At 49.5% G+C, this 20304-nt stretch overlaps 6 protein-coding genes across 6 annotated transcripts; 2 read left to right on the top strand and 4 right to left on the bottom strand.

Annotated features, from left to right (window-relative positions):
- Positions 1 to 19: 19 nt before the first annotated feature.
- KVR01_000404 (uncharacterized protein) lies at positions 20 to 1510 on the bottom strand (the record flags this gene model as incomplete). The annotated part of the gene is made up of 6 exons (XM_044789438.1): positions 20 to 219; positions 285 to 405; positions 460 to 802; positions 852 to 1045; positions 1097 to 1332; positions 1387 to 1510. 6 exons carry the CDS (start codon positions 1508 to 1510, stop codon positions 20 to 22), a joined length of 1218 nt encoding a protein of 405 aa, XP_044650353.1.
- Positions 1511 to 2771: 1261 nt separating this feature from the next.
- On the bottom strand, positions 2772 to 6684 carry KVR01_000772 (uncharacterized protein; the record flags this gene model as incomplete). Its single annotated transcript, XM_044783723.1, has 6 exons — positions 2772 to 3880; positions 5312 to 5600; positions 5660 to 5783; positions 5849 to 5937; positions 6060 to 6219; positions 6302 to 6684. The coding sequence occupies 6 exons, from the start codon at positions 6682 to 6684 to the stop codon at positions 2772 to 2774; spliced, it is 2154 nt and encodes a 717-aa protein (XP_044650721.1).
- Positions 6685 to 8914: 2230 nt separating this feature from the next.
- On the top strand, positions 8915 to 9370 carry KVR01_000372 (uncharacterized protein; the record flags this gene model as incomplete). The annotated part of the gene is made up of 1 exon (XM_044788801.1): positions 8915 to 9370. One exon carries the CDS (start codon positions 8915 to 8917, stop codon positions 9368 to 9370), a length of 456 nt encoding a protein of 151 aa, XP_044650321.1.
- A 543-nt stretch (positions 9371 to 9913) lies between these two features.
- Positions 9914 to 10813, bottom strand: KVR01_000579 (uncharacterized protein; the record flags this gene model as incomplete). The annotated part of the gene is made up of 1 exon (XM_044793141.1): positions 9914 to 10813. One exon carries the CDS (start codon positions 10811 to 10813, stop codon positions 9914 to 9916), a length of 900 nt encoding a protein of 299 aa, XP_044650528.1.
- A 2722-nt stretch (positions 10814 to 13535) lies between these two features.
- KVR01_000620 (uncharacterized protein) lies at positions 13536 to 15096 on the bottom strand. The gene is made up of 2 exons (XM_044785097.1): positions 14427 to 15096; positions 13536 to 14340 (listed from the first exon to the last, which is right to left on the bottom strand). The coding sequence occupies exons 1-2, from the start codon at positions 14848 to 14850 to the stop codon at positions 13886 to 13888; spliced, it is 879 nt and encodes a 292-aa protein (XP_044650569.1). The 5' UTR covers positions 14851 to 15096; the 3' UTR covers positions 13536 to 13885.
- A 4011-nt stretch (positions 15097 to 19107) lies between these two features.
- Positions 19108 to 19716, top strand: KVR01_000378 (uncharacterized protein; the record flags this gene model as incomplete). The annotated part of the gene is made up of 3 exons (XM_044782867.1): positions 19108 to 19322; positions 19391 to 19513; positions 19587 to 19716. The coding sequence occupies 3 exons, from the start codon at positions 19108 to 19110 to the stop codon at positions 19714 to 19716; spliced, it is 468 nt and encodes a 155-aa protein (XP_044650327.1).
- Positions 19717 to 20304: the final 588 nt, after the last annotated feature.

Raw genomic sequence — 20304 nt, 5'->3', positions numbered from 1 at the left:
GTATCATTTACCCATGTACCTAGGTAGCCTTGATTAGAATCTGCTTCTCCTTCTTCAGGGTGGCAGCGATTTCGACAGGTATCTTCAGAGTACTCGCAACAATATCAGCAGGTGTCAAGGCGAGCCACTGCGTCAATGAAATGTCGGCCACACGATCACTCTTATAAATCTCAATCCACACCAGGTCCTCCGTGTCTGACAAATTCTCAATGTAGTGACCTGTAGAAACCAGGTTCAGTATTATGTTCGTCGCAAGTATTCAAACTGTCTGCAGAAATACTTACCGCTGTTGTCCGGAAATACCCCAGTGTCGCCTGCAGAAAAGTCAAAGGTCCGAGCGGCAGCACTGCCTATGAAAACGGTGGCGCGCGCTTTGCCACTGTGGAAGTATAGCCACTCCTCGGCCTGTGGACTACATTAACACGAATTTCAATCCGCCCAGGCTTGGAACGAACTTACATTAGGATGCCAGTGCAGCTCGCGAAGCCCGCGGGGTTCCAACTTCACAAAAGTGGCCGCAATGGTCGTGGCAATGGGAAAGTTGCGGGAGTCGATTATCCAGAGCTCTCCGCCCTGCCCTGGTACTGGCTCCGATGGGTGCTGAAAGGTGTGATATACATAAGAGCTATTCCCAACTAGTGCGCCTTCTGGGCCTGTCACGTTGCGCGTGCTGACGGTCGAGTTGAAGATATATGGGTTTGGTGATGGCACAGAATCGAAGACGGATTCGTTGAGGCCGAAATTCTTAGCCAGAACTGACTTCGGCGTATGCGAGATCCAGTCGTCGACGTTGAAAGTCGTACTATGTGGGTCAGTCGATGCACTTGAAGTATTTCAGGGCTTCGACTTACCCTACAGCGTCAAAATTCCCATCGTCAAAGACTAGAAGGAATTCATTCTCATCCTCGAGGCCCTGAACAGTGTGCGCGGCTCCCTTGGGAAAGTACCAGATATCACCGACGTCGAGGGTGTCAACCTGATACTGGCCGTTCTCATCTACAGCAGAGACGATGATCTTTCCGGCGTATACAAATCCCCATTCAGCCTGAACGAGTCAGTAATGACATCAAATTCAGGGGCGAATCGGCGTACTGACCACACGGTGCCAATGCAATTCGCGAATCGCCCCCTTCTTCAGGTGTTGCTGAGCCGCAGCGATATCATGGCTAGCTGGCAAGTCCGTGATGACTTGCTCGCGAACCCAGCCACCGGCAAGGATTCTGGTCCTGGAGTCTGAGAAACTCCACTTGAGGTTCGGGACCACGCCGTTGTCGGTACTCTGAGCACCGAGGTTGTCCGGGTTTTGCAAGTCGATTTGCTTGTTTGTGCCACCTGAATGGTTAGTCACACAAAGCAACTCTTGTTTTCACGGGCCATTCAGCATACCAAGAATAGGGGCCCCTTTTCCTTTGTCGTCTATGGGTTGGCCCTTAGAGAATTGTTCTCGCTTGCTGAGCACAGACGCTGCAGCTGCCACAGCGCTGAAATGACAAAAGAATTTGAATTTCATATTGACTTACCGGCGAGCAAGTCCCCAAGGGCTTCTTGCTGAAGTCATCTTTCCACATGCTACTTTATATCTTCAGCTCCCTGACATGCGTGCTCGCTCGTCTTAGTTGCGAGCCGGCATCAAAGCTCAAGCTATTTGAGCTGGTGCAGGGCGATCGGAACGCGAGCTGCAGAGACCGGTGAAAACTGCCTGTAGATAGCGCGGGGTTTGGAAGGAGGCTATCCAAGTGTTGAGGGTCGCCATCTTGATAATCAATGTCGTGATGCTTGGCGGGCAGCCCTCCCACCTATGGCCACGCACCCCGCAGGATGTGTTCCTGTATCGGTGATTCATTGTGACCAGGCCTGCAGGACGTGGCCGGGGCCAGTAGCAGCAAATGGAACAGTGCAAATGAAGTGTAACTTCGTCAATTTCCGATTTTCTCCCCATCCGCTGAATCAGCACCTGAGGTCCAACCCGAACCAGAAGAAGTAATTGTTGCAAAATCGCACTTGATCCCAGAGCCCCATACCTGCGGCTTTCGGCGCGTGAGTCGGCCTCTCGACACTTGAGCTTTAGAGCTCTTTCTTTTATGAAGGTCATGTCCTCTAGGAAAATTACCTAGGTGGGCAGGGCGCTGCACGCGAATTCGTGGTTGTTTAATACTATCTCACATTTGCGTGAACGACAACGAATTGACCACTACTGAACATGATGTGGTAGGCAAAAAGCCCCGACAAAAACTCAAGCAGTGTTTCCTTTTGATCACACGAAATTCCAACCGGCTAGAATAAAGCTGTCGCAAATGCGGAGGCCATCCCGGTGTAGTTGTCTCGGGCAGGCGCTAGCATACCTATTTAGTATGCACACGTATCGGTAGGCACTTGCACCTGTAATTATGTGTTGCTATGCGTATGGATGATCGTGCATTATCAATAGCTAGGTGACAACGCTCTTTTTTAATCCGGCCGGCTTAAGACTACCGAGCGTATTTCTTGTTTGTACTCAATGATACTTCCAAGGGTGCAAGCTTCCTTGAGGGGCGAGATATTGTGGTTACTACAGAAGTTTTGGCTCACTGCACAAAACGAATGACTGCCTAGGTATGGTAAATTATATAGTGACTTCCCGGAGTCAGTGAGCTCAGATCTGATGTCAACACCAATCTATATGGAGTCACGCATACAAGTTCTTGCGGACATGGGTTAAGAAACATTGAAGGAACCAATACAAATAGTTTGCTGTCATGTCCAAGTTCAGCTCTATCTCAACAGTAACGCTCTCAAGGATTCGGTCTCATCGCCTGCTGGATCCGGTTCCTCTCATCTTCTGAAAACGCAGCGTACAAGTCAGGAATACCCGAAGATACCTCAAGATTGGCCAACGCCCGTCCTATCTCCGCAATGGCCGCCTCCTCCCCCTCCTCCGGCGCCGTCCCGGCCTCCCTTGCCGTCCGTGCCATATCCACCCGGTCGAGAAGAGAAATCGCCAGGGCGTCGGCGGTCGCCTGGTCCGTGGCCCGTTTCAGCTCAGCTATGGTGCCCCCGCCAACGACGTAGTCCTCGGCGCTCGGGTCGTCCAGCCTGATGTCCTGGGTAAAATTGAGAATGTTGATGAAAGTCTGGATGAGACGCTTGAGGCGGGGGTCCTCGATCATTGCGAACTCCCTCAAAGCGGCTATGCGCAAATTTCTGCCGTTGCTAATCTCGCGCGAGCAGGTGGGGACCGCGGCGAGTGGCCCGTGGGTGCCTTCTCTTTGATCGAGCGTGTTGCCGCTTAGGATCGCGATCACGTCGGAGAGGGCGTCCTTGGTCGTGTCGAGGAGGCGATACAGGGTGCCACATTCATCTGCCCGCTCCGTGAAGCCAGGCCTGTCCCCCATGTCTGACTGCAGGAGAAAGATTTCTTGTAGGGCGTCGTCAAAGTGGGAGAGAATGGTTTGGAGGTGTCGGAGTAGGGCGTGCATTGACCGGCGGACCAGGTTGCGGCCGTCAAGGTCTTTGAGGAAGTACTCAGCTGCTATGGCCTGGCAGTATCGGCTCTCGTGATCCATGAGTCTGTGGAGTTCCGGTATTTCCTGTCGAATCAAGTTGTTCAGATGGGTGTGAGGATCATTACCCGTTGGCAAACCGGCAACCTCATTAGCGATGTTGCGTCTGGCTGAATAGCTTTCATTCCGGACCTGAATACACTTGGTCATGATTCCATCGTACTTGTCTTCCCATGTTTTCCTCTCGTAGTGTAGCCTCAGTCTCATGACTTTTGCCCCTACCATGTCGAAGCAGGTCCTATGTAACCAAGATTGGATAAGATGTTGATTTTGATTCATCAGGATTTTCCCCGCCGTGGCGAAAAAATCCAATACTGTTTGATTATGCCCCACAAGTGGCGCTTCACGATAGAGAGTGAGTCAATGTCAGTCATCTTCTTCATGCACTTCTAGACACCAATTGTAGTGACGATGGTGATTTGTGCCAGCGTTGTTTCAACTTACCGAGAAGGAAATTGAGATCTACGTAGCGGAAGGCGATGGTGCTCTGCAGTGGGGAAGTTTGGCCGTCCTGTGTGGACGAGATGCTCTTGAATGCTGCGGATCCATATCTTTGGAGGTCGTTTTCCCACCAAGATGATTGAAACAAACGAGCAAAATTCGAAACTGGAAGTGGCGTCACCAGTTCATATACGCAAGATGCGGGTGACAGCAGGAACCCCTTATATGGCGCGTTGGCATATGCTGCGTATTGTCCTGCTTGGACACTATCAGGATTCTGCAGGAACACCTTGCGTTGCGCCCATGGCCAATCATTAGCCGTTACCATTGGCTTTGGCTGTGTAGGTAGAAGCCTCGTAGGACCATGCTCCAGACTTTGCCCCCACAGCTAGTAGTTAACATTAGTATGTAGAATATACCAGGTTTAAACTTCTTCAGGAGACATTCATTACCCGCTTTTCAAAGGCCTTTCCTTCCTCCATTTGGACTTCATCTTCTATGCTGAACAATATTAGCAATTCTGGACACGTAGGACGTGGATGCTCGTACTTCTTAGTGAAACAAGGATTCATTTCAAGCATTTCTCCGCCAGGGAAGGAAGCATAGAAAACCCGACTCCCAGCAAGGGGCCAGCAATGAAGGCAATGGCTGAGTTGACTCACAAGTACTGACGACCGTTGGCGCTCCTGTCGGTTTCACCAACGGCTTCAGTTCGCAGCGCTTTTAAATGATTAAATATTTCCAGTCTGAATGGTATCCGGGCTTTAGCTAAATACAGTGCAGGGAATTCCATCAAGTCATGGTGAGCATCTGCAAATGAGAGGATGAGTTAGACCTTGTGCAGACACAACTGGACGTGTGCGTAGGTATAGGATCTAAGGACGCGCTGATCCACAGCTTGATATCCCCTCGAAGTGAGGCACGAGCGAGGTGAATATTGAAGAATGCCTTATCCGGTGGATAGGCGACCAAAATTTTCAAATGACTCACAATGGATAGTATGCTATAATCCAACTATTAGTAACGATGAGAGATCTTCCAAGGGAGCAATAACCTTACACACAGCTCATGGAGCATAGTCGAGGCAATTTTTAAGCGTATGGGGAGCATTTCCCCTTCAGTATACTCGCCTGAAAGCAGCGGCCAAAGATTGTTCGCATTCATTAAGATACGGAAAGAGCCGTCCTCGTCTTGGGTGCTCAAGGCATTGGCGTGGGGCTCGCAATCGATGAAGCTCCACTTCAGGCCTGATATCAGGGAAAGGGAATAAGAAGACACGATCAGTTCTAAGCCTGGAGTGAAACTTCAAACTAAATTCGTAGCGCACTTACGACTCTGAAGGTGTGCCAAAGTCGCCCCTCGGGCGTCGAAACCAAGACGCCTCAATTCCCTGGCATGGTCATACATTTCACGTTCATCAATTTCATGCCACAAGGCCCGGAACTGGCGGTAGAGGGGGTTCTGCTTCTCCTCGTCGGTGCGGCCGTCCCTGTCCATCGGTACTCTGCGCATGTGATAAAAGCCCTCCAAGAACATATTGAAGGTAGGGTGTCCCGAGTTTATCACCATGGTAGCCAATTGCATGGAAGGTCTTAAGGCTGCCCATACACGATCATCCGTCTATCCAGTGGCTTCAGTTAGCATTCGGGTCAACGCTCGCGTAGGTTTAGATCTTTCACCTCTGCATCATATCTGCCCTGCCTCCCATTGAGATCATATATCAGGTCGAAGTTCATGGTCCTGCTGCTGCCTCCTAAGCCGTCCCTCGTCCTTGGCTGTTCCCATCTGCTGCGTTCGAACAGGCTGATCTCACGTAATTAGCATTACTTTCTTCCACTCTTTTTGTGAGAAATGATGACTGAACCCACGGGTGTAGAACATCGTCGGGGCGCTGTGACAATGAATCCGAGCCATTTGGATCGTCCCAATCTGGAGCGTACGCACCAGTATCAATCAACTTCAATAGCAGTTTGATTAGCCAGCCCTCTAAACCTAGCATTGCACTGAGATGAGAGGAAGCTCAAGTGCTGGGCCTCTATTAAGAAGCCACTTGAGCACCCGACTCCAGTATCGACGTACCTCCTGACTCGTAAAACCAACGAACCACCATTTCTGCCAACTCTCTTCGTGTGTCCACTTCCTTGGCCCGTCTGCGGCCGGAGCGGCAGTGATCGGTGACAAGCCGGACCGGGCCAGGCCTTCGGCGGTGTTTGGGAAAGCTGGATTGATGCCCCATCGTCTACACGCCGTTGGAGCATTTCAGCTGTCCAAGTCCGCCGGAGAAACCAACAAGGTGTCAAGGTAAGAGAAAGGAAACTTACCTGGTGTAATCTGTCCGAGGTATATTACTGTCGCGCGGGAGTATCGCAGGCCGTAGGCGATGCCATATATCGCCCCTAGTGCGCCTCCGTTTTGTCCCGTCTACCGAGTGCTCGTAATTCGGATCCCAGTCCTGTCTCGTCCAGTACGGGACGCTAGCAGGATTGAAAACCCGCTGGGCTACCTCTAGACTTCTGGATGCCCACCCCAATCCCCGGAGGGCGGCCGCGTCTTCAGATTTCCACTCCCCGGGAAATACTGTTGAATAATCGGTACATTGGCCCGAGTCGTTAGCCCATGCGTCCCCCCATGCCGAGGCATGGCTGAGCGAGGACGAGGTACTACTAGTAGGGGAATCGCGCAAGTCTGGGCCAGTGTCGGCCATGACGAAGTTAGGTTTGTCTTGGTTTATTGTGCGCGCGGATCACTACGGATCCGTGCAGACTGTTATATATCACCAAGAAAGTTGTTCTCAGAGTGTTCTCAGGTGGGAAAATACCGTGCTGGGCCCGGGGCCGTCAAACAAAGCATTCCAAGGTTTTCAGCAGCGGTCTAAGAAAGCAACGCCTGGAGACCAAGTGAGCAGCACTCCGGAAGCGGCCGCAAACGGTTCCTTTGAATCTCCAAGTTCCACATCGTATATGCATACTTAAGTACGTTTTGTGATATTTGACTGCTTGAAAGCACCTCCAGATACGCCAAGTCCGTCCTTACGTACCTAATCTAGTGTAGGTAGGCAACTGTGTATCTATATGACATCATTTAATGTTTTGCCCGCACGTGTGTAGAGTGGCCTGTTTTCGAGAAGCCCACGATTGGAAAACTGGCCACAAGCACTATTATAAATGCCCTCGTTGAGAGTAAGTGATCATCATGCTCTCGTCGATAGTTGGACCGGCCCACGGTTCCTTCTGAACCCACCCATACTGTGTGTTAGTGGGTACTGGAGATAGTTATTATGACTATCCTTTAAATAGGAAATCCTTTTTTTAAGAGATTAACTTTAAATATATTTAAAGAAGAGAGAATATTAACTTTTAAATAGTTAATTAGTATCTTAGTATATTTCTAATAGTAAGAAACTTAGGGAGGAAAAATAGTTATAAAGAAAAGAGATAGATTTATAAAAGGATTTATAAAAGGAAAAAGAGTTATAAAGATATCTTTTATTTTTTCCTTCCTTTCTTTCTTTTTTTAACTTTAATATTAAGTTTTTTACCTTCCTTCTTTAAGTTAATTAGAATTTTATATTTAAAGATTTAAAAATAAAATTATTAAAAATAGAGTAAGTTAAAAGCTTTATTAGAGTATTTAATTTAAAGGAGACTTAATAAAAAGGGAAAGAAAGGGAATCTTTTTTAATTAGTTAATATATTTAAATAGGAGACTTATATTTAAGGATTTAAAAGAAAGTTATTTAAAAGGAAGGAGTTTTTTTAGTAAGTTTATTTCTATTTTTATAACCCCTTTTTCTTTATAATTATTTTTAACCTTTAAAATATATTTATAATTTTTAAATAATTATTTAGGTTTAATAATATAGATTATTATTATTATTAGATTAAGATAAATATTATAATAATAGCTTTAAAGGGAGAGAAATAGTATAGTAATTTAAAGGTAGTAAGAGGAATGTAGGTGGTTGTAGTGACTATCTTTAGTATTTACTAATGTATGGTATGGACTGTTCTTGGTACTGTAATGTGCAGGATGGTGGCTGCATATGTTGGTATTCCAAGGCTTAGACTTCGTACGTTCTTCCAGATCCCAAGACGTTGATTACCCAGAGGATCTCAGCATTTGACGATAACGTTTGAAGAAGCGCGAGCTCGGGATGTAGTGTATGTAGTAGTCAGGGGTCGAGAGCCGCAGTGGGTCGGACCCTTGTCGATCCGGATCAGAGCGCTGACATTCTGGTCCAACGTGAGTGGGCAGAGAGCTGAACTGGCGGGGTACATGCTGACATCATAAAACCAAAGTCTGTGTCCTGATTCGACAAGGACTTCTCATGCCTCTCGCCATCACGACGTGGAATGGGGCGGTCTGGTTCGAAATGTTGTCCCCTTGGCAGTGTCGATCCGCCACTGTGGGCCACGGGTAAACAGACATGGGCAAGAAGAAAACAAAGGCGAAAGGTCAAAATTTGGTGCACAGTTAGGCTCCCGGGTCTGCAAGTGCATGGCGTGGTGAAGAGTAATCTGCACTCCATCAGCACCGTCATGCAGACGCGTCGAGGCTGACTTGGGGATCCCGGGGAGCCTCAGAGCTTATGAAGTGCGGGGATGATTGGCCAAACCTGACAGGCTCAAGTGCTGTTTGCCTGGTGGTTCGAGGTCTGAGGAGGTCTGAGGAGGGTCCGAGGCCACTCACTGGTCACCTGGACGAGCGGCCGCGGCCAGCACAGTCTACAGTAGCGCAAGCAACAAGTGCAGGTAGGTAACTCGGTAGGTCCCAAGGCTGCTTTGGTGGGCTGTCTTTGTTTCACCCCTTCGACGAGCGAGCCTCCACCGTTTCCTTTCCTCTTCCCTCTCCTCTTCCTTTGTTCCATCAACACCACACCATCTATCTACCAAGCATCAGTCGTCATCATATCCGCCACCCACACATCAGCCGCCATGTCTCAAGTCTGCCCTGTCGTCGGAACAACCAACTCGGTTCTCCCCCCCTCCCACCCCGACGTCGACCTCAACGTGCCCGGCCAAGTCTGCCCCGTCGTAGGCGCCAAGACAGACCACCACTCCAACCTGTCCAAGCACCCCTCCGTGCCGCTCCCCGCCGACGCCCAGAACGACACTATCTCGTCCGCCGACGCCCAGAAGTGCCCCGCCCTCAAGACCGCCATCGAGCAGCCCAAGGCGAAGGAGCTCGACGACCAGGTCTGCCCCGTCATCGGGCCTGCGACGACCATCTTGCCCCCGGACCACCCCTCCACCGAAGGCAAGGGCGACGATGCTGAGTGCCCCGTCACCAAGGCCAAGATTGGCCACCACAAGGGCAAGGTCATGCAGCACCCTGACGTGAGCTCGGCTGCTGAGGGCGCTGTCTGCCCTGTTGTTGGTGCCAGGGGTTGATATGCTTGATGGGAGGGCTGCTTGAGAGGTTCGACGTGGTACATGGAATATGGGAAATAACAGGCGTTGAGGGCGCACGGGGCCTTGTTGTACAACAGCTCACGCGGTCATTACCTTTGGGATGGACTCAGTTGCAATCAATTACGTTGTGTTGATCACGGTCTCGCGGTCTTTGTCCTACGCCGCTCTTGTTCGAGCACGCCCAGTCAGTCTTGAGCATGCACCAAGCCAGTCCGCCACACCTCGCACCCATTCATCGGAATCCCTACATCAATATGGCCCGGAGGCTGGTTGGTGCCGATGCGATAGTAGTGTCGTAACGGGAATGTGTTGTTGTTGCACGTGTGAGCTTCGCACCAACGGGTTGCCTGAGAGAGCGGACCTTTTGGTGAGCAACAGCTTGATAAAGTCGCCTCCAGGCCACAAACCGTCCAAGACCCAAACTGAAAGTTGGTCACGAACAAATAAGTCCTGACTAATTGCCTTGCACATCCCTGTAAGATTCGTGAGTACTTAGTTTGATAACTTCCGTCCTTGTGTGCTTTATGGTAGCCTGCAGTCTTCCACAACATCCACCGGATGGTCTATGAAGGAATGTCCCTTGATATCAGCCCAATTCCGATTTGATGCCATCGGGATTTGGCCCCTATGAACCTGGCGCCATGAAAAAGTAACCCTCCAGAAGGGGTTCAAGCACTTTGTCGCGTCTTCTACGCAGCTGATGTCGTATTCCAAGAGCAGAGCGGCCTCCTCCGTCTCACCCGCCACTGCAAAGGGCTGCTCGGAGACACTGTTGCTCGAGAGCCGGTTGGAGAGCCTGTACGCATTCCAACAGTGCCTGACCGCGTCGTTGTTGATCTGTTCTAGGGCACGGGCATCAGCCGTCCCTCGCACCCTGTGGACGGTGCACCATGGCAATGATCCTATCGTAGGGTCCGACGCCCAGCCAAGGGCGTAGAAGAGAAAGCTGACGGTGGTTGGCGCCTCGGGGCCGTTCAAGAAGGAGGGGTCTGGCCAGGCGACGACCTTGACTGATGCCCATCCCAAGTCCTCTGACGACCTCTCGGGTCCGAAGAACACTGCGTCCTGCTCGTCCCATTGTTGCCACGGCCAGCGCCAAAATATCTTGAGGTTCTGTGGCATCACGACCTGCAAGACGCGCTCGCGGGACTTCAAAACGATCGTTTTCCCTTCCTTCTCCGGCGGAATTTCCGTCAGGAGATACGGTTCAAACACAAGCCTATGTGCCAACTCCCGGGACCCGACGCGGAACAAGCTGTAGGCGTCCTGTCGAACGAAACAAGCCCCACCGGTGTTTCTCATCCGGATGCCATAGACCTTACCCTGTAGCCAGCAGACTGGGAGGACAAGACAAGTATTGTTGGAGTCCTTAAGGGGCAAGATCCCGAACTGGGCGTGAAGCTTGATACCACGATTAGACATGGAGAACTCGTAGGTCGACTCGCCCGACAAACTCGCCGCCTTTGCACAAAGCCGGAAGGCCGCTGGGGATGGTGCCATCACGCCGCTGTAGGTATTACTTGGATCTTGTAATGCGCCTTTAGAACCGTGCCCTTCTTTCGGGTGCACCCAGGCGAAGATGGTTGTATCCGGACAAGAGCTGATGATCTCCGACTGCAGCCGGAGGAAAGCCCTCTCCTCCTCCCCATACAACATGGGCATGTTAATCCCGAATAGGCCAAGCAACGAGTATGCCACATCCTCCTTGCGCGTCGCCTGGCGTCCTGCAGCCCACGACATCTTCTGCGCCACCGAGACAGAGGACAGATCTTTCTCATGTGTGAGAACGTCGACATCGACGCCGGTGATCCTACTCAGGACCGCCGACTCCCCGTCTTTGGTAAAGCAGAACCGCCACTCCCTGTCGAAGAACCTCACTTTCAGCGGCGCGATCAGCTCCTGCAGCGTCCACGAGCGCGTGAACCACCGGCAGTGCCTTATACTGCTCTCCAAATCGCCCGTGTCGTCCTGCTCTCCATCCCCGTAGCCCAGATCCACGTCGTCCAGGAACACGAAGCATAGCGTGGCGCGCCTGTACCAGCGGAACATGGAATTGATGGCCTCGGAGAGCTCCGCGCTGCTCGACTTGTCGATGCAGCAGGTGTCGACCCAGGCGTAATCCAGGGCAGACCGGGCGGCCTCCCGGCAGGTGAGGTCGATCTTCACCCAACCTGACTTCAAACGGGCGGTTGGGTCCAATCCTTCCGGGTTCCGCATCTCCTGGAACATGACTTCGTCGTTGCGGACCCACGTGTGCGAGAGAATGGCATACGGCGGAACTTCGAGCCCGAAGAACTCCTCCAGCTGCCGCGTTCTCACGTTGATAAGCCACATTGGAGAGCGTTTCAACGCCTCGTAGCCGGTTTTCGCGAAGACAATTCGGTAAATCGTGCCGTGTGTAGAGACCTCTAGGTGGTGGATTGCACGTGAGGGCAGCAAGTCCAGCAGATAAAAGATAATCTTCGTCGCTGGGAATGTAGAGGGACGAGGCGAGATCCCATAAGAAGGAGCAGGTATGAGATGCTGCATAAGCTGCATAAAACCGACTCCGCTCACGTGCCGTAAGCAGACAACCTTGTCTTGTGCGACATGAATTCATGCCCATATTTGGATGATGGGGTTTCCTCTAGGTATTTTCTTCTTCTTTTTCCTTCTTTTCTTCATGTGACTCGGGACGTGTGGCTCAATCTCCACACTCATCCAAACGACGGCGGCATGACCACGAATCCTGGAATGGCGGATCCCAAGCTGGTTTGAACAAATTTTTGCTGGAGTTATCGGATGTGGTAATTACTACACAAGGTACTTAGTAGACCATTATTCCCCTCCCGCCTACTTGAAATACGTCCTTCTTGTTCACAAATGTCGCTGGCAATGTCACACTACTATGAACGTCCAAGGGGTACAAGTGGATCACGAAAATATGAGTCCGAGGAGTCATGAATAGGATCCTGTGGCCTTTTCCAGATTATTTCCCGAGAGGTAACTTTCGGGTTGGTGGGTCAGTGATTCACGGAACTATCCGTTGAATGTTCTGCATGGATATAGTACTTATTAATATGTACTAGTAGGTACGTGACTATAATTATGCAATTATATATATTATTATCAACTTAACTTCGGCTATATTATATTTTTTATTTAACTATTTATCTATTTATTATCTTCTTAGCTTTTAAACTAGCTATTAACTTATACTTTAAGTATAAAGTTAATAACTACTTAATATATATTTTTAAACTTATTTATATATAGAGTTATTAACTTTCTCTATAAGGCTCTTTTTTTATTATATTCTTTATATATTATATAGAAATAAATAAATTCTTGATAATAAAGTAGTATATTTAAAGAAGGAAGATTTAATTCTTAAATATTTAAACTTTTATTTTTTATATAATATTTATTTAATATATAGTAAATAAACTTTACTTAGCTTTTTAAAAGGTTTTAATTTTTTATAAAATTTATATAAAAGACTTTCTTAAATAAGTTTATTATTATAATATTATTATTTTATTAATAGTTATATATTTAAAAGAAAGATTATAATATATTTAACTTATTTAATAAAGGTAGATCTAAATAGTTATATAATAAGTATATTAATAGGGAAGAGTTAGTTTATTAGGTTTTATATTATAGAATTCTTTTTTTTATAAAGGCTATTTTAAGATTATTTTAATCTTATTATATAACTATTTTATTAATTATTAGCCCTTAGGCTATTTATATTAATAATTTTAGTATAGTATTATTAGGAGTAATACTTTCTAGTTTTATCTATATAGTATAAGGTTTAGCTATATACTTATAGATATACTATATTCTCTTTCTATTATTATTAGTATTATATTTTTTTAGATGTTAGGTTTTGAGTGTTTACTATTATATAAAGGTACTATATATATTTTATATATATAGGGATTAAAAACGAAACCATACCTGCTATCAACTTCAACAACCTCCCTTCCCGAGAATGAAGCTACAGGACTGTGCCAACAGGGTCAGGAACTTCCTAATCTCTACAACAGGGAACGCTAGCGCCGTGCCCTGGTAAAACTAGGACGGCTTCGGTACATATGTACACCTTGGACAGAGGTGCTGAGTCTGAGACTACCTCGACGCATCGAAGAGGTAGTATTTGTGATTCAATGTGAACAAGTGTACACAGTCTATCATCAATGAATATACAACGCTTCATCACCACTCCCAAAGAAATACTGTTAAGATTCCGATACCTATGTTCAGCCCTTTATCGACAACCCTTTCCAATGACGCATGTGAGTTCGCCAGTTAGTTTATATGCATTTTGGCTCCATTGTACACAATGTACATGTCCGATGCCGTTATCAGCACTTGAGAGCAGTGAGAAGCCCATCGCGGACATCATGCTCCTCGCCTAAGGAGACTCCAAATCACTGAGCTGGAGGTACGATGGGAGGCGTGGCGGCATTGGTTCCCCATGTAGAATGATTTCATGTATGCCGCCAATCAACCAGGAAGTTCTGATCGGTAGTTGTTCGCAGGCATCTCGGACGTGCTGTGCTGAGGTGCCGACAACTCCTGGTGGGGGCTGTACTGCTGATTGGGCGACATCTCCGAAGGTGTGTGCGGCGAATATGGCGACTCGACGGTCTTGTGCTCATATGTCGGCGCCTCGACGGCGTTGGCGTCGCGGACGGGGGCGCTGCCGTACGCCGAGTGGTTCCCCGTGTCGCCGCCCTCGTTCCATTGGTTCCAGTTGCCAGCGTTGGCCCTCCTGCGTTTCCGCCAGATCAGCCACGCGCTGACGGCCACCGCGATCACGACGACGGGGACCACGACCCCCGCGGCGATGGCGGCGGTCCGCGCTGAGTTGGCGGCGGCCTCGGCGTCCGCTGCTTGCGTTGACGTGGCCGCCGCGCCTGTTGCGCCCGGCGTGGCGGTGGGATTGTCGTCGCGGCCGGCTGTTGTTTCCAGATTGTGTCAGCTGAACATGCGTCCTGTGCTGCGGGTGCCAGACATGCTGCTCCCTATCGAGGCGAAGACTTACATTCTGGCGTCGGCTCGAGCCCCGCTTCCACGCCCAGCGCGCAGTACTCGTCGAAAATTGCCAAGGCACTCGTCGCTTGTGCACTTGCCGTTACCCCGCTGTCGCAGCTTTCGATAACGTCTGTCGAGATCGCCGAGCTCATGAAAGAGTAGGAATCGGTGCAGAAGCAGGTGTAGCTCGTTAGCATATTATCCCACCCACCGCAGCCGCTGAACTCGCCCCGGACGATGGTCGACAGAACCTCTATGGCACATGATGATAGAGAGCTGTAGCCATCGATAGTGTCGATGTAGTTGGTCGTCTGTAGGATCTTTGTCTTGCTGCTGCTACTGCTGCTGCTGCTGCTTTCGCCACTCTGCGCCATACCGAGCCCGTATGTGCACGACAGCGCGGCGAAGAGCACGAAGCGCTTGAGCACAGCCATACCGGGTAGCTCCTCGGCCTCGTCGTAAGGTCGGCCAGTGAGTCAGTTCGCCTCCTCAAATGGTAACAAGATCCGCTGTTAGGGTTAGATCCAGACTGCCAGGTTGTGGAAGACCCCAGGTTGTGGAAGACATGGGCAAAAATGCCCAAGGAGAGGTCGACTTCGTCCAATGCCCGACATTATTACACGCCAGGGACCCGTCACACTGGATCGAAGTGCCGGTGCCTTGGCGCGCCGGCTCTTTTGTACGGGGGATCGCAAGGGGGGCAAGGATGGAGATCCTGCTAGTGAGAAAAATACTCTTTAGGGCAAACCGTGCCGCGAGCTACGCTCGGAAGGATCCTTCGCCCGCGATGAGCGGATTCGTCGGGGGCTCGCCAGCGAATCTGCTCGCGTACCAAGGTCCGCGGACCACATAATTTCATCTACCCACTTAATTTCATCTGCTTACCACGCCACTATAGATGCTAGCTGGGTTCGCTTCACGAACTCCTGAGCACTGCAGCCATGGTAAGCAATTTCAGGTCTGAGATTTGGTCAGTTAAGCAAAAGGGTTAGGGGACCTTAAGACCTTCGCATTGAACCGTAATAAGATCAGCGATAATTGTGAAAGCTTCGCGCGGTGAGACGTGACGGCTCCCCTTTTCTTGGCGCTACGCTTACTGCGAAACGGGTGTGCAGGGGCTCATAGTCGTTGCCTGCTGCGGCACGTCCTCGTATCATCCTCAAGGCTCTGCCTAAGCACCTAAGCATACGCGCACGTATGGGAACGCTTGGCTGAGCACAGATCATTAACGAACTCAGACTAACACCTATATCGACACCAGTCCGTTCTTAGGTTCTTTGTTCTGGATATTACACATGCAACTCATACGCGGCGGGTGGATTTCAACTGCCATGTGCCTCTCCTGCAAGATTACTTAGACAACACAAGTGCCGGATATACCTAGGTACGATCTTCCACTTGCTGCGGGACCGATGCTGCAGCCAAGATCCACTCATCAGGGTCTTTTGCACGGAGAGGTTCTCCATTGGCAGACCCCTGTCCTCCCATCTTTTCACAACTGTATTGGGACACGCTGCTTGATTTGACAGTCTAGGAGTCGACTCTCGACCACTGCCGTGTCGTCCCCCCACTCTAAGAATCTTTCACTTGGTAAAGACCACGCATGCACAGTTGGAAACTAGCGAATGCCGCTTTCGCCGTGCTCAGGAGGAGGTGGATGCTCAGAATCCGTATCACTTGGGAACAAGTGAGAAGGACTTCACATAACCCTGGAAATTCGGCCACGGAGACACATGCTTGTCCGGACCGGACCCTCGCGACCAATGAGATCAGGCTATGGGGAATGACTGCACTGCTCTAACACGACCGTGAGCTGTCCAAGACTGAGGACAAGCTCGCCATTGCGTCGGCTTCCCACACCGACAAGGGAGGCAAAAGACTTCATAGAAGACTCCAATGGGTGACCAATCATGAATCTTCACATGTCACCTAGGTGCAGGTCTCAGATCACATTTCACAAATGCTCCGGGAACCAGTAAATCATGTCATCCCACCCTTGCAATCTACTCTTGTAGTTTCTGTCGGTCGACTTGCTTTCACACACGCGGGCACGTGCATGTTGACTTAGTATATGAGCTGCTTATCCGAGGTCCCTGTACCATTCATCGATGCGTTTCGAGGTGCAAGTTGGGGCGACTTGCTTTTGTGAAAGCCTTATTGTTAAATACTTTCCATTCTCATCTCCCCCCCCCCCCCCAGAATCTCCGAACTCGATCTCGGCCCCGGGGCCCTTCTGCCTTGTAGGCACGATACCCGGCCGCTCCCAGACAACCTTGGAATCTATCCCACACGCCACGTGTACCATAGTCTTCTTGGAGAAAGAACAAACTTCTGACTTCGAACTTATGGCACCTGCGACCCCTGGGGTTGAGCCGCCGGATGAAGGTTTCAAACCGGCCGACCTACACCGTGTTATCAATGTTGACAAAGACTGTCCACCCCTATCCGAACAGTCCGAAAAGCCCTTGTGCGCGTTTTTCCGGATTCTTTGCAAGGAAAACTGTCTTGGCTAAGACGAGGTGTGTAAATAGCTCTGCTTGGCGAGGATATCATAGTTGGGCCAGGGGCTGGGCATCAGCCACGTCATACCCGAGCCCAAGTTAGTGCAGAAGAGCACGAGATCGAAAATCTCTAAGATCAAGCTAAATTTCGGCTTCATCGTGAGAGCAAACGGTCTATTGTGCAAATTTTTCAGATGATCCTGATAACCATTCCGAGCCCCAAAATTGATCGTGTGGCTGATAGATAGGGTGTCCAGATTCTGGTTGAAGTGAATTCGCATAGTACCAGACTTGCCACTGGGGAATGGAGATTGCTATTTTGAAAGCGTCCCAATTTCATTCTGATATCTTGTAGGGGCAGGCAGCTTGGATATGTGGTAAGCCTCCTAGGAGACGAAAGCGATCAGTGGCAACGCAGCTGGCTTCTTCCCCAAAAACAGTTCTGGAAGCCAGACTCATTGCAAAGACTTTTTACGAGGTGCGACCTATCATATATACATCGGCATTATTCAAATCGTATGCTATTCAAATGCTGGTTCTTTGAGAGTTTGAGGCTGTATTAAGGCGCCATGTATGGCTTCGGAAGTATACGGAATAGGATCGAAACCAGGCAGACATGTAATTCTTTTCACGCCTCCCTACAACAATCTATTCTTCATTGACTGATTTTGTTCCTTATTTTTGCGCGTACGAAGAAAGGACTAAGCTTCGCGGAACATTGTTCATCTGAAACCCTATCCGAGGTCGTTCCCAAGGCAGTGTGCTCGGAAAGTTATCGAGGAATTTAGTAAAGGCGGATGGCGTCAGACGAACAGGGAGATGAAGATCTAGTTGATCTCAGTCTGCATAACACCACATCTAGCTGCGCATGGCTCAGCGCGGGAGCTCTGTACATAGTTGCACTCGTAGTACTTGACAACACGTACGCACTTGCTGCAGTCGTGGAATGTAAAAAGTTCTTAAAAGTTCGGCTGATGGCAGATTACCTACGACGTCGAGATTGACAATGTTATTAAGTTACGTGAGTTGGATTTGCCAAGTTTCCGGCGACTGTTAGTGATCAATGCTGGGAACTTTCGATGGCGGACAATTGGGAAAGAGGAATAGCTTCTCATATTAGACACATGCATACCTAGGTACCTTTCATTATAGAATTCTTTTTTATAGTCAAAATTCCCACACCATATGCACAAGCGATATACACCACTGCCCACGGGTGTAATTGAGAAGGTTTTCAGGTAAAAATAGTCTAATAACAGACAATCATATTGTTTGAAAACCACTCAAGCAGCAGTAGGTATAATGACATGGCACCTTGCCCAAGTGGCAATGGTGCCATTGTGGCCTTCGTCAGTCCCTTTGTGTTCTAAGTTTGTGATTCTACATGACGCCATTATTACTATTATCACGTAGCACCTTTAGCTACGGCAGTGTACAGAAATAACGAAACGCAGGATTAACAAGAGACGCAACACTTGACTTCATTTATGCTTAATAAAGTTGTTCTCACACTTATGGTATCACACTTTTTGATCACCGCCCCTTTACAGAGTTTGAGCGTTTTTCACTGCATGAATGGATCGCATTGGCCTTCGTATTTGTGTGTGTTGAGCTCGAAACCACTTCAGTGACCAAGTACTGTCCAAGGGTGAGTAGCATAGCTGGCCATCGAGGAGTCCATGAATCGGAGTTTCCCGGTCTGCCTGATGAATGTATACGAGAAGCAGAGCTTACAGTACAACTGAATACTATTATTTGTCGTCCTCGAGGCCGTCACAATCTACTTGGACTACATCTATTCTAATTAAGCGAATGATGCAAGTCGATCAGCGAAAACTCCGGTATTTTCTCCATTGGCCTAGGCCTAAACAAGGCTGAATTACCAAAACGGACACAACCCCGATGCCGATTCATCACGCAATTGGCTCCAATATAGATCGTGGCTAAGAGCCGGCCGAGTCGTGCAAGACATCCTTCTTCATTCGGCAACCAGTTCATCACGAACTAGGTCATGCTTACAGTGGAACTCCGCGCCCTCTTTGTGCAGTGCTCATACATTTAAGCTCATCGTAACTCCATGTTTAAGTGCAACCGAACACAGATCTAAAACGCATTCGAGCCATACTTCCTTTTGTTGAAGCAAAATTCTGTACAGCGAAGCACGTGTTTACGCCCATAGATTCACCAACAATGATCCATATATGGAACCTACTTGTGCTCATGGCTGTGATGGGCCAAACCACTGCCATGCCAACATCCCCTGTGTCACCTCTGCTGAAAAGAAGTGTCACATGTCTCACGGTGGGTGCGTCAGCAACGGCAACATGGACTAACGCAGCGGGGCAAAGCTGCTCATTTGTCGGAGTTGTCGGTAGTAATTACGGGACGAACGCGGCTGGCGGCGAGTGAGTGCTATCCCGTAGCAAACGGCTACATCAGACACTGCTACTACCTCGGCTAACAGCACACACAGCTATTCGTGCAACGGACGGTGTGGCGCCGGTTGCTCTGGGGTGGGCCTTGGGAATGTCTACAGCCAAGATTGTTTCTCGCACGATATCTGCTCGTACTTCAACAACGCTTCAGGTGGCGCCAGGTGAGTTTACTTTCACACCTTTCGAACAGTCTCCGTGTTTTCCCACGCAATCGGGTGCTGACTGACAGTTTAGTGACCCGAATTGTGGCGCGGCGTACAACGCTGCGCAAGACGATTACTTGCTCGGCGCCGCGAATGGCTGCTCCAAGACAAACCCAACCAACTCTGCGGTTGCGCCGAGCACGACTCCAAAGTGCAGCTGAGGGTCTTCTTGAGCCAGCACTTTTGCTCGGGTCGAAGCGGAAGTAGATATCAAAGAGAATAGCGCGGTGTCACCCTTGCTGGCACAGAAGATATGTCACACGCAAAGGGTGTCACAGACCTTGGCAGGCGAAACGCGAACGAAGGTTCGTATTATCAAATGCAAACCAAAATGCTAAACACGAGCATCGCAGTACCTTGGTGAACACCCTTGCCTGCAGTTCCAAAGAGCATCGGTCCCCAGCATTTGCAGAGCCTCATTCCAAACTGTGACAGGTATGCCTATCGTTCTCATACCGCGTTTTTCGGTGGCAAATGTATGACTCAGATTCATGTGGTGCCTGTCGGACCCGCCATGGGGACCGAAACTACAGGCATCGGGGGAGGCGAGCCTGTCTTGTAGCCGGTACCGCCGGCAGCTCCATTCAAAGACATGGGCGCTGCAGTGTAATTAGTTCCATTGGGATACCATCCTGTACGGCCGTTGTAGATGAGGATGTTGAGAGGCACTCTATTGGGGCCGCAGGTGGAGACGCCGGAGACTGTCGGCAGTTTCCCGTCGAACTCGAACCGGCTAAGGGCGCTGGCGA

This window comes from Diaporthe batatas, assembly GCF_019321695.1.
Source record: "Diaporthe batatas strain CRI 302-4 chromosome Unknown Contig00001, whole genome shotgun sequence".
Taxonomy (NCBI): domain Eukaryota; kingdom Fungi; phylum Ascomycota; class Sordariomycetes; order Diaporthales; family Diaporthaceae; genus Diaporthe; species Diaporthe batatas.
This window is presented reverse-complemented; position numbering and strand designations above follow the sequence as displayed.